The 11474-nt window shown below is 55.6% G+C and overlaps 1 protein-coding gene across 1 annotated transcript; it reads right to left on the bottom strand.

Annotated features, from left to right (window-relative positions):
• Positions 1 to 4669: 4669 nt before the first annotated feature.
• Positions 4670 to 5706, bottom strand: B0H18DRAFT_1126288 (NUC071 domain-containing protein; the record flags this gene model as incomplete). Its single annotated transcript, XM_048035145.1, has 3 exons — positions 4670 to 4804; positions 4857 to 5414; positions 5692 to 5706. 3 exons carry the CDS (start codon positions 5704 to 5706, stop codon positions 4670 to 4672), a joined length of 708 nt encoding a protein of 235 aa, XP_047885973.1.
• Between the last annotated feature and the right edge of the window lie 5768 nt (positions 5707 to 11474).

The raw sequence follows: 11474 nt of genomic DNA, 5'->3' as shown, positions 1-11474 counted from the left end.
GAGGTCAGTACCGGGCGGGAGGAGATCCACGGGTGGAGGGATGCCGTTCGAGGCACATTTCGAGGGTGCCCGGATGCAAGTCGTCCTTGCCCATGTGGACCACGAGAGGACGCGATACACCGAGCTGCGAATGCAGGTGAGCAATACTGCTATGAACTGACTGAACAGGAAACAGGAGATATACTCACCTCCGAGCCTGTTACTTTCTCCCTCCCAAAATGTTGCGGCTGCAATTGCTAGCCGCTCTCGCACCGCGGCGGGTCGCTGAGCACGTCTGCGATTGAGCGTGCGTAGGGCGCGGTTGAGCGTGCGTAGGGCGCGGTTGAGCGTACGTAGGGCGCGGTTGAGCGTGCGCCGGGCACGGTCTGCGTCGTTCGCGGATAGCGGCGACAAAGGGATGCGAGGACGCACACGAGGCAACGGGATCACGTTGCAGACGAGGACGTTTGAGGTAGCAGCGGAGGCGATGATCTCAAAGCAGGAGGTGGTTATGGTGGATGCAGAGATCGCGTCCCAGGTCGAGTTATGCACCGGAATCTGCGCGCCGCCCAGCGACCCTCCTGGGCTCGTCCTTCCTAAATTTTGTTCGTATCTTGGAGCTGCTTTTGAGTTACGCATCATGTTGAAGAGACAAGGCAATACAGCGGGGATGATGCTGAGGGTGGTGGTGGATGTGAGAGTAGGAAGAGGGCGGCAAAGTCACCGCCGCCACTGTGAGGAAATGGACTAGTAGTGCCAGCCGATGAGAGTCACTGTTAGTCGTTGGGCAGATAGCAATGCATACGAGCACATTTCATTCCACATTACTAGTACATCAGGTCATTGTGATATTCATGATACGAGACAGCGCGGTACGAGGCGGCGTGATACAAGTACATCGAGGAGACTCGGACGAGGCCAGACAACTACGAGGCACACAGCAGCAGCACGATGGTAACACGAAGACATTAGATGAGGTCAAGGAGGTCGTTGAAAGTGAGCTCCTTGTTGGCGCCATAGCCTAACTGTTGCGAGCTTGCTTCACCAGCATCTCCTGCACGAACTCGAAGCTCTTCAGGTGGTCCGTAAACGACAGACGACTCTGTCGAACGAGATACTTGAGCATGTGCAGAGCCTCCACGATGCCTGCGCTGAGGGTGCACCGAACCGCGTCTGTCTGCCTGGCAGAGAAGACTCGCCCGCACGAAAGCGACGTCGCCTGGGTGGAAGGTAGTCTAGAGCGATCAGGAAGACGGTCGGCCACTGAGTTTGCACGGTAGGCAGCTGAAAGGCACTGAGTCCGCGGAATATCAGAGCTAATGTTAACTTACACTCCAGTATGCCAGAGCGTCGGAGAGCTCCGTCTCTGTCCCTCTTTCGAGCCAAGAGGGTATTCGGCCTCGACAATCGCGTCGAGGGTGTTGCTAACAGGACCCACTGGCTCGTCCAGGTGACCGACGAAGATTTGATCGGCTGTTTCGTACATGCCGGGTAAATGGCGCACAGAGAGTTGCCGAGCCGCATAATCTCTCATCTGTACCGTAAATAACCCATTAGTAGGTACACTGGACAGAACAGCATTTTACTTACTTTATGCTTGACAATGTCGACGGCGTGTTAGTAGTAGCGCCTGTCCCAGTGCTTCCGGACGTGGTCGAGCTTCTGTTTGGGATGTACAACTGCAAAATGGCTTAGTAGGCTGGTGCACAAGGAGAAAATGTACTTACACATGGAAAGGATGCAGCTGTCGGTTAGATCCCTGTAGTTGTGGTACTTAATCGCGATATCCATCCCCGCCTTGATGATGCCTTGAAGATGCGGCCTCGCCGCTGCAAGCTTCTCCATGTTCGTCATATAGATCTCGTACAGCGGGATGGCATCAGCGAGCAGCGGCTGCAATCCTTCAGCCAACAGCATCTGCATGGTATGACCAGCCTGCGTACGGTTATCAACCGCGCTTATATGTGTTGGAAAAACGACCTACCATGAGCACGAGGCCCGTCTCTGTCAGCGCGTCAATTTCGGTGGTCGTCAGAGCCGGGTACGACCTCGCGAACTCCGGGTTTTTCTCCAAGAATATCTTGTATACCTAGATCGTACAACATCAGTATCTTTCGTCAGTGAGCAAAGAGGACTCACCTCTTGCATAGCCAAAAACCGGATGATCATATTATAGGTACTGTCCCAGCGGTTCCGCCTGTCGACCGCCAAGATCTTGTCCTCGTGGAAGATGCCGGTCTTCGGGATGTCCACCCCAAGACCCGCATTCTCGACGATTGCGGCGGCATTGTGAACCGCAATCGAGGTTGCCCAAGAGTCGCGGCACTTAGGAGACGCACTGATAGCAACACAGATCGCCCTCGTCTTCGAAATGGCCGAAGTCTTCACGGCGTCGCCGCCGCGAGTGGCTGAGGATTCGGAGCCATCGTCGCCAGGAGGCTGGATGCCCAGGTAGGTGATCATGTTCTGGGATGAGCTTATCACTCCGTCACGCAGGCAATACATCTGGTCCTTGTTTGGATGGAAGTCACGACGAGCGATCGGGTCCTCATCGAACTTCTTCTTCAGCTCTTCCACCATCTCGTCATTGCGTTGGTCATACTCCATCGTGAATCGTCCGACCTTATCCGATCAGTTACTAGATTACTTCGAATGAGACAGATGCGGTCACCTTGGATAAGATACCGGCGCGCTCCAGAACGAAGTGGACGGCATTCGCGAGGTTTACGCCTAGGTGATATAATTAGAACATAACTAGATGTTTACGTTCGGACTTACCAGTACGGCTCCCCTCGAGCCTCCTGATACCGACGACTGCTGACTCTAGCACGACATCCGTAGGGAATGCTCCTTTGGCAATCCAATGGCCGGTCACGCCGACGTAAGCGCGTCGGCCTGTAGGGTGCACACTGTCAGTAATGTCGCTCGAACCGTCGCGCATGCTTACCCTGTGTATTCCTGTCATCAAAGGTGAAGGATATCTGACCACGCGAGCGCTATCAGGAGTAAGCAATGAGGAGTTATTCAAACATCGTGATGCACCTACCCTAAGCTGTTTCTTGAGCTGATCGAATGTGCGGCCGATTTGCGCCAGAATCAGCGAGCGCGTCTGGTTGCGCTTCGGAATGTCCTCGTCGGCGACGTCGAGATTGAGCAAATGTAAGAGGTCTCGAAATTCAGGTTTCTCGACCACCGAGATCGCCTGATGTTGACGTCAACAACTGCTTCACATAACGAAAGAAATCGTATTTACCTGGTCGTGCGCGACACCCCAGTCCACGAGCTGCCTGTGGAACTCCTCGCGAGGATACTCCGCCACTGGATGATTCTGGTCGATATCCGCAGCTTCTTGAACTGCTGTGACTCCGTTCTTGTAGCTGGGCAGCATGTTCACCCAGCGCCCGGCCGCAGCCAAGCGGTTGTACTCGTCGCGGTGGTAGGCATCGAGGTGAGATCGAAAGATACTGTTACCTGTCTGCAGAGCGTAGATGTAATTGTGGCAAGTCCAGATTGACTTGATCTCGACACCCTTCTTCGCCGCCTTGGTGATTGCCTTCTGATGCCACTTCCTGTCGCTGAAGTTAGCAGGACGACTATATACTAAAGCGCATCACTTACTCGCAGACGATGCAGATGATGTTGGGCTTCGGTGGTACGATGTCAGCAGAAATGACGGTGACAGACCTGAAATAGAAATTGATGTCAGGTACGTTCCCCATGATCACCGCAGGCTGCGTCATGGCTGGACCACCCTGTAGTCCCGCCCGCAACTGCATGATATGTGCCGACAGTGTGGAGGGCGGTCGGATCTGGGTTTCCGGTGAGCAAACAGGCGGTGCGGCCTGGTCGCTAGTCAACGTCGCCAGAGGTTGTTGCTGGGGCGTCGCAGCGACAGCTTCGTCCGAGTCCGTATCCTCGGCATCGGGAACTGCAGCCAGCGCAGGGCCCGGGTCACCCCTGCCACGACCGCGACCACCGCGAGGATGAGTTGGGTTGCCTCTGACTGGGAACGCTTGTAGCATGCAGGGCGGATGGGATGCGACTTGTGTTGAGGACGCGGAGAGGCAGCTGAGTCTCTCCCAGGTTATGGCTGAAGACTGTCCTCATATACTAGGCCGTGTCCGCGGTCAAAACTTCGACACTACCATCCAAAGTGCTCACCGTACATTTGATAATCCTTCTGCAGATCAACCAAAGATATTGACGGCTGAGCCTGCTGTGATTCCTTTGATACCGGAAGCTGAGCTCACCGTGCGTTCCATGACCCTCCTGCAGATGACCCTCCTGCAGATCATCCACGAATGCAGCGTAACAGCTAGGAAATAGACACTTGAATATGCGGCGAAGTCGGCACGCGTCCTCGTGCATTCTGTTATAATTAGTAGATCCGCGGGTGAACTGTACTCGCCTGCAGGTCTGCATTCGTAACGTTCATCTTTGTGCTCCGGTATTTGGGGAATGGCTCCGTTGTCCTATCGCGTCCCATCAGCAGTCGTGCATAGCAAATCCTTTTTTCACGCGAGAATGGGAAAAAACGGACGAAAGCTGCTACTTCTTCGGTAGTTCTCCACTGGGCCAGCTGACCCAAACGTGTCTGCTGTACGACGATCCATTGACGTGCGGGGTACCAAGTCTGCGAGCTGGAACGCATCAACATTGCGGAGATGCCATTGGACGTGCACATTGACCGTCAACTTCGTGAGGCGAAGGATCCCACAGGCAGATGGAAGGCGCTTCCGAATTGCGACTCGTTACGTTCCTTGGTCGTGAGCGATTTCACTGGCTTCAAGATCATGTTGTAGTCGAGGTGGAGGCAGTTCAGGTTCTGGTAAAGTACGTCAGTGACCACGTTGACCACACTTCCCGAGACAACGTACCTTCCGGTGGATGAGCAGGTTGAGCATGTTGTAACCCTGCCTGCAGACCTGCAGACCCGCCTCGACCCAGTCTAACCGCGTGGTCTGGAAAAACTTGGTCGCCTTCAGCTGTTTGAACAGGTTCTTCTTCGACATGGCCTTCTCCGGGCGTGTCTTGAGTTCGTTCAAGACGTAGCACTTGAGTAGAATTTGATACAATACGCGAACCTTGACTGCCTGGTTAGGAGGGCAGTGCTCGAGATACCAGTCCTTCACGAGCGGGATATCCTGCGCTCGGCGCATACGCCCTGAGCGGCGGCTGTACGGATCGGGCGCCCACCAGAGCGCGATAGCATCCGCCGTGAGATCGCTCTCCAGCGGCTTGTCCTCGGGGAAAGGCTCGACCTCGTCAGCGAGCTCGAAGTCGTCGTCCTCAGCGTCATTCGGGCCGAAGATCGCGTCCTCATGGAGTACAAATGGCGCGTTCTTCGGTGTGAAGCTGCGCAACGAGATAGGACTGATGAGAGGGTCGAAGTAGAACACGGGAAGGTCAGGGTCATCGGTGCGAATGTAGACGATCTTCGGGGTGTGGTGCAGAGATATGCGGACGGAACGAGGGAGGGCTTTTTACAGATGCAGGATAGCGACATTGTACTCGAGTTGCTGTTCATGTGGTCCGACAGGAGTGTGACCCAGCGGTACAGGTTCACTATGATGGCAGCGTCAGGTCCCAATAGGTTACGGCGATCCGTTGACGTGCGGGGTGTCAGAAAGCGACTTTCCGTCGGGCGACTGGTATCTATCGGAAGCGGGTGTGGACTGGGAGATGTCAGCGTAAAAATGGTCAGATACTCACCGAGTCAGTGCCCATGTTACTCTCTCCCTCCCAAAATGTTGCGGCTGCACTTGCTAGCCGCTCTCACGCGGCGGCGGGTCGCCGAGCACGTCTGCGGTGGAGCGCGCGCCGGGCGCGGTCTGCGTCGTTCATAGATAGCAGCGGCGAAGGGATGCGAGGATGCAGACGAGGCAATGGTATCACGTTATGGACGAGGACGTTTGAGGTAGCAGCGGAGGTGGCACTGTAATCTAGTCAGGAGGTGGCACTGTAATCTAGTCAGGAGGTGGCCATGGTGGATGCAGAGATCGCGTCCCAGGTCGAACTTACTTAGGTGACACTTAGGACTTAGGCATCGCAAACGGAGTAGAGACCGGACTCAGTTCGTAGAACTTGGGGTGCGTGGACCTTATGTAATCAGCCCTCGCAAACGCCGGCGTGCGTCCATCTCTCAGTCTCTGCGGCCCACCTTGCGGCATAGCTCCTTGTACGCTCGACGCTCGACGCTGCGCCGCTCCTCTCTGTTTGCTCTCCCTGAACCTAGCGATGTCGAAGCAATGGTTGGCTCCCGGGGTGCGTTTGTCGGGTTATTGTGTATGTGAGGTCGCTGGTATCGAAGCGGAGGACGGTGAGAGGGCGAGGCGGACAGACAGGCTGTGGTCGATGACGGTGAGTGCAAGGCCATGTTGTCGAGGATCGTCGGACAGTTGACGCACTGCCTGGGCGTGTCGACCTGTCGTCCTGTGCCTGTACTCTTCTGGCGAGGAAGACATTCGGCGCTGACGCGCGCACAGACGACCGGACGCTCAATGAGGCTTTCTGAACCCTACGTTTCCTGTCCCCAGTTCCGCGACCTCGTCATTGCGAAGGACCAGTGCCCCCTCGGCCAGAAGGACAATGCTGCCCCGGACTCCAATGTGACCTTGCTTACTCTTGCGTGAGTAAGAACTCGCTATGCACAACTGCTGATGGGACGCGATAGGATAACGGAGGCCATTCCCCGAATACCAGACTGCAAGATGAACATAACGAATCCAGAACTGCAGGCGAGTATGGTTCACCCACGAATCTGGTATTGCTGACAGAGAATGAACGAGGATGCATCCCGACTGCGCCGTACATTCAAGTGCCTATGTTTAGCTGTTGCATTGCATTCTTGGATGATCTGCGGGAGGGTTATGGAACGCACGGTGAGCTCAGCCTCCGGTATCGAAGTAATGCGCAGTAAGCTCAGCTTCTGAAACCTTTGGATGATCTGCAGGAGCGACGATTATCGAACGCACGATGAGCTCAGCTTTCGACAACTTTGGTTGATCTGCAGGACAAGTATCGAGCGCACGGTGAGCCGACTTCCGACGGTAATGTCGAAGTCTTGACCACGGACACGACCTGGTATAGGCGGACAGTCCTCAGCTATAAAACCTGAAGGAGATCTCTCCGCGTCCTCACCTCAAGTCGCATCTCATCTGCTCCTGTCTACTGCTAGGAATGCCACCGAGAGGCGACCCAGCTCGTCCTCGCGGCGGTCGTGGCGGTCGCGGTCGTGGCGGTCGTGGCAGGGGTGACCCGGACCCTGCGCGGGCTGCAGTTCCCGAGCCCGAACCTTTCGACCTCGACAATGTATCGGGTAGCTCGGACGACGAAGCTAGAGCCGCCCCGGCTCAGGTCGTTGCGACTTCCCAGCAACATCCTCTGATAACGTTGACTAGCGACCAGGCCGCACCGCCTGTTCGCTCACCAGAAACCCGACTCCAACCGCCCTCCGCACTATCGGCGCAGATCATGCAGTGGCGAACGGGACTACAGCCCGGTCCAGCCATGACACGCTCTGAGGCTAGCAGGGGGAGCGTACCTGATATCAACTTCTACTTCAGACTCGTCACTCCCACTATCTCAGATAACGGACCGCCAAAGCCCGCCGTCATCTGCATCGTCTGCGAGTAAGTGATGCGCTCTAGTATACAGTCGTCCTGCTAACTTCAGCGACAGAAAAGCGCATCAGAAGGCAGTCATCGAGGCGGCGGAGAAGGGCGTCGACATCCAGTCGATATGGACGTGCCACAACTACATCTATGCTGAGAAGACGAGTAACAGTCCGCTCCGATCCCATCTCGATGCCTACCACCGCGACGAGTACGCCGGCTTGGCTGCGATCGGGCGCTGGGTGAACATGCTGCCCAGCTACAAGGACCAAGTGAAGGCAGCGCAAGAAGTTGCGGATATCGACCAGAATTATCCGGTGGTGGAGTATTCTCGCGAGGAGTTCCACAGGCGACTCGTGAACTGGGTGGTCGTGGACGACCAGGTAAGTACGATTTCTCTCGTTATGTGAAGCAGTTATTGACGTCAACATCAGGCGATCTCGGTGGTCGAGAAACCTGAATTCCGATACCTCTTACGTCTGCTCAATCCCGATCTTGCCGACGAGGACATTCCGAAGCGCAACCATATGCGCTCGTTGATTATGGCGCAATTCACGCGCACATTTGATCAACTCAAGATTCAGCTCACGGTAGGTATCACACGATGAATGAACAAGGCACTGCTCACCCTCCTGATAGCACTCGCGCGGTCAGGTATCTCTGACATCCGATGGTTGGGATACTCAAGGTGAGCACGCACAGCAATCAAGCGAGTACATCACTGACAGTGCGCCCTACCAGCTCGACGCGCTTATGTCGGTGTGACGGGCCATTGGATTGCAAAAGGAGTGCTGCCTACGGATCTTGTGATGAAGTCAGCAGTTGTCGGTTTTAGGAGGCTCGAAGGGAGCCATACTGGTAAGTCCGAACGTGAACACCTAGTTACTTTCTAATTTTATCACGTAGGCGTAAACCTCGCGAATGCCGTCCACTTCGTTCTGGAGCGCGCCGGTGTTGTATCTAAGGTAACCACATCTGCCTTATTCGAAGTAATCTAGTAACTGATCATATTAGGTCGGACGATTCACGATGGACTCCGCGACAAGCAATGCAAAGATGATGGAAGAGCTGAAGAAGAAGTTCGACGAGGACCCGAACGCTCGTCGCGACTTCGACCCGAGTAACGACCAGATACATTGCTTGGGCCATGGAGTCAACCGAACCTCGCAGACAATGATAACTTACATGGGCATCCAGCCCCCTAGCGACGATGGCTCCGAATCCTCAGCCACTCGCGGCGGCGACGCCGTGAAGATCTCGGTTGTTTCCAAGACAAGGGAGATATGCGTTGCCGTTCGTGCGTCTCCTAAGCGCCGCGACTCTTGGGCGACCTCGATTGCGATTCATAATGCTGCTGCTATGGTCAAGAACGCGGCGCTTGTGGAGGGCATCCCGAAGATCGACATCTTCAAAGAGGACATGATCTTGGTGGCCGACATGCGGATCCGCTGGGATAGCACGTACGTTATGATCATGCGGTTTTTGACGATGCAAGAGGTGAGTTATCTCTGCGCACTGACGACAGATACTGATCTTATATGACATAGGTATACAAGGTGTTCTTGGAGCAAAACCCGGAGTTCGCGAGGTCGTACCCACCTCTGACGACCACCGAGAATGACGTGCTGACGGAGACGGGCCTTGTGCTCATGGTAGGTCATTCCTCCAACCCACATGAGCGCGATTGACAACCCTATGCAGGCTGGTCATAATATCCAGATGGTGCTGGCTGGAGAGCGGCAGCCGCTGCTCGCCGATGTCATACCGCGGTACGAACTCTATTTGACGAACATGGAGAGGCTCGCGGAGCGTAGGCCGCATCTTCAAGGTGTCATCCAAGCCGTTTTGGATGTCGCGATCAAGTACTACAAATACATGGACCTGACCGACAGCTACATCCTATGCATGTGTAGGTACATTCCGGCCTTATTGACTAACCTGCTAATCCACTTTCTAGTCGTACATCCGAAATACAAGATGGATCACATGCGCGACCACTGGGAGCAGCCCTACTACCAGCGTGCCATCGACATCGTCAAGAGTAAAGTAAGTAGACCACTATTCTATGTAGTGTGGCTACTAATGCGACATTTGCGGTGCAGATGCGGGTTTACGCGGCTCGGCGACCGCCTGCGGCGGCTGCGGCGCCGCCTGCACGTCGAGCAGGACCTTCGCAGCCGCAAAGGCCTCAGGCGTTGCGCAGCATGTACGAGGCAGCTGATCAAATTTTCGTTGGTAACCTGGGCGACGACGAGCCAGCGGCCCCTGCTCAAAGCACCCTTGACGCGACTGTCGAGACCGAATACCACTCCTGGCTTGAAAGAGGGACGGGGAATGAGCTATCCGACGTCCTCGCGTACTGGAGTGTAAGTGAATGATTGCCTGGCTATGATACTTTGTACTCATTGTGCCCTCTCAGCTGCCTGCGGCACAGACACAGTGGCCTACGATCTTTGCTATCGCGTTGGACTATCTTCCGACGCAGGCAACATCGGTTCCCTGCGAGCGAGTATTCTCTTCTGCAGGGCAGACGGACACAGCCCGGCGCAGCCGCCTTAGCCCAGATCTTATGGAAGCATTGCAAGTGCTGAAGTACCTCATCCGGCAAAGCCGCTTGTCATTTACTGATCACCTCCAGGGTTTCGAGTTTATACAGGAAATGCTGGTGAGGCAGGCTCGCGCTGAAATGGCCTATAATGAGGACGAGGAGCTCACTTTCGAAGACCTCCTCGACTTCATCTAATGTCTTCGTGTTACCATCGTGCTGCTGCTGTGTCGCCTCGTAGTTGTCTGGCCTCGTCCGAGTCTCCTCGATGTACTTGTATCACGCCGCCTCGTACCGCACTGTCTCGTATCATGAATATCACAATGACCTGATGTACTAGTAATGCGGAATGAAATGTGCTCGTATGCATTGCTATCTGCCCGACGACTAACAGTGACTCTCATCGGCTGGCACTACTAGTCCATTTCCTCGCAGTGGCGGCGGTGACTTTGCCGCCCTCTTCCTACTCTCACATCCACCACCACCCTCAGCATCATCCCCGCTGTATTGCCTTGTCTCTTCAACATGATGCGTAACTCAAAAGCAGCTCCAAGATACGAACAAATTTAGGAAGGACGAGCCCAGGAGGGTCGCTGGGCGGCGCGCAGATTCCGGTGCATAACTCGACCTGGGACGCGATCTCTGCATCCACCATAACCACCACCTGCTTTGAGATCATCGCCTCCGCTGCTACCTCAAACGTCCTCGTCTGCAACGTGATCCCGTTGCCTCGTGTGCATCCTCGCATCCCTTTGTCGCCGCTATCCGCGAACGACGCAGACCGTGCCCGGCGCACGCTCAACCGCGCCCTACGTACGCTCAACCGCGCCCTACGCACGCTCAACCGCGCCCGGCGCACGCTCAATCGCGGACGTGCTCAGCGACCCGCCGCGGTGCGAGAGCGGCTAGCAATTGCAGCCGCAACATTTTGGGAGGGAGAAAGTAACAGGCTCGGAGGTGAGTATATCTCCCGTTTCCTGTTCAGTCAGTTCATAGCAGTATTGCTCACCTGCATTCGCAGCTCGGTGTATCGCGTCCTCTCGTGGTCCACATGGGCAAGGACGACTTGCATCCGGGCACCCTCGAAATGTGCCTCGAACGGCATCCCTCCACCCGTGGATCTCCTCCCGCCCGGTACTGACCTCGACCACACCCCGGTCACTCCCCGTCCTGCCGAGCTCATCACTCGTCTCCCGCTCTCTATCTTCCCGATGGAGCTGTCCGAAGCGTCCCATCCGGTCTGCTCCAGACTCGACGGTCGCCGCCCTCGATCCACGCCGGCATCCGGTGCGTTTCTCCCGTCTTCCCGGACTCACCACCTCTCGTGGTTTGCTGGT

Source organism: Fomitopsis serialis, assembly GCF_022376445.1.
Source record: "Fomitopsis serialis strain Sig1Antser10 chromosome Unknown B0H18scaffold_191, whole genome shotgun sequence".
In the NCBI taxonomy this organism is placed as follows: Eukaryota; Fungi; Basidiomycota; class Agaricomycetes; order Polyporales; family Fomitopsidaceae; genus Fomitopsis; species Fomitopsis serialis.
Note: the sequence above shows the minus strand (reverse complement) of the source record. Positions and strands in the feature narration are given on the sequence as shown.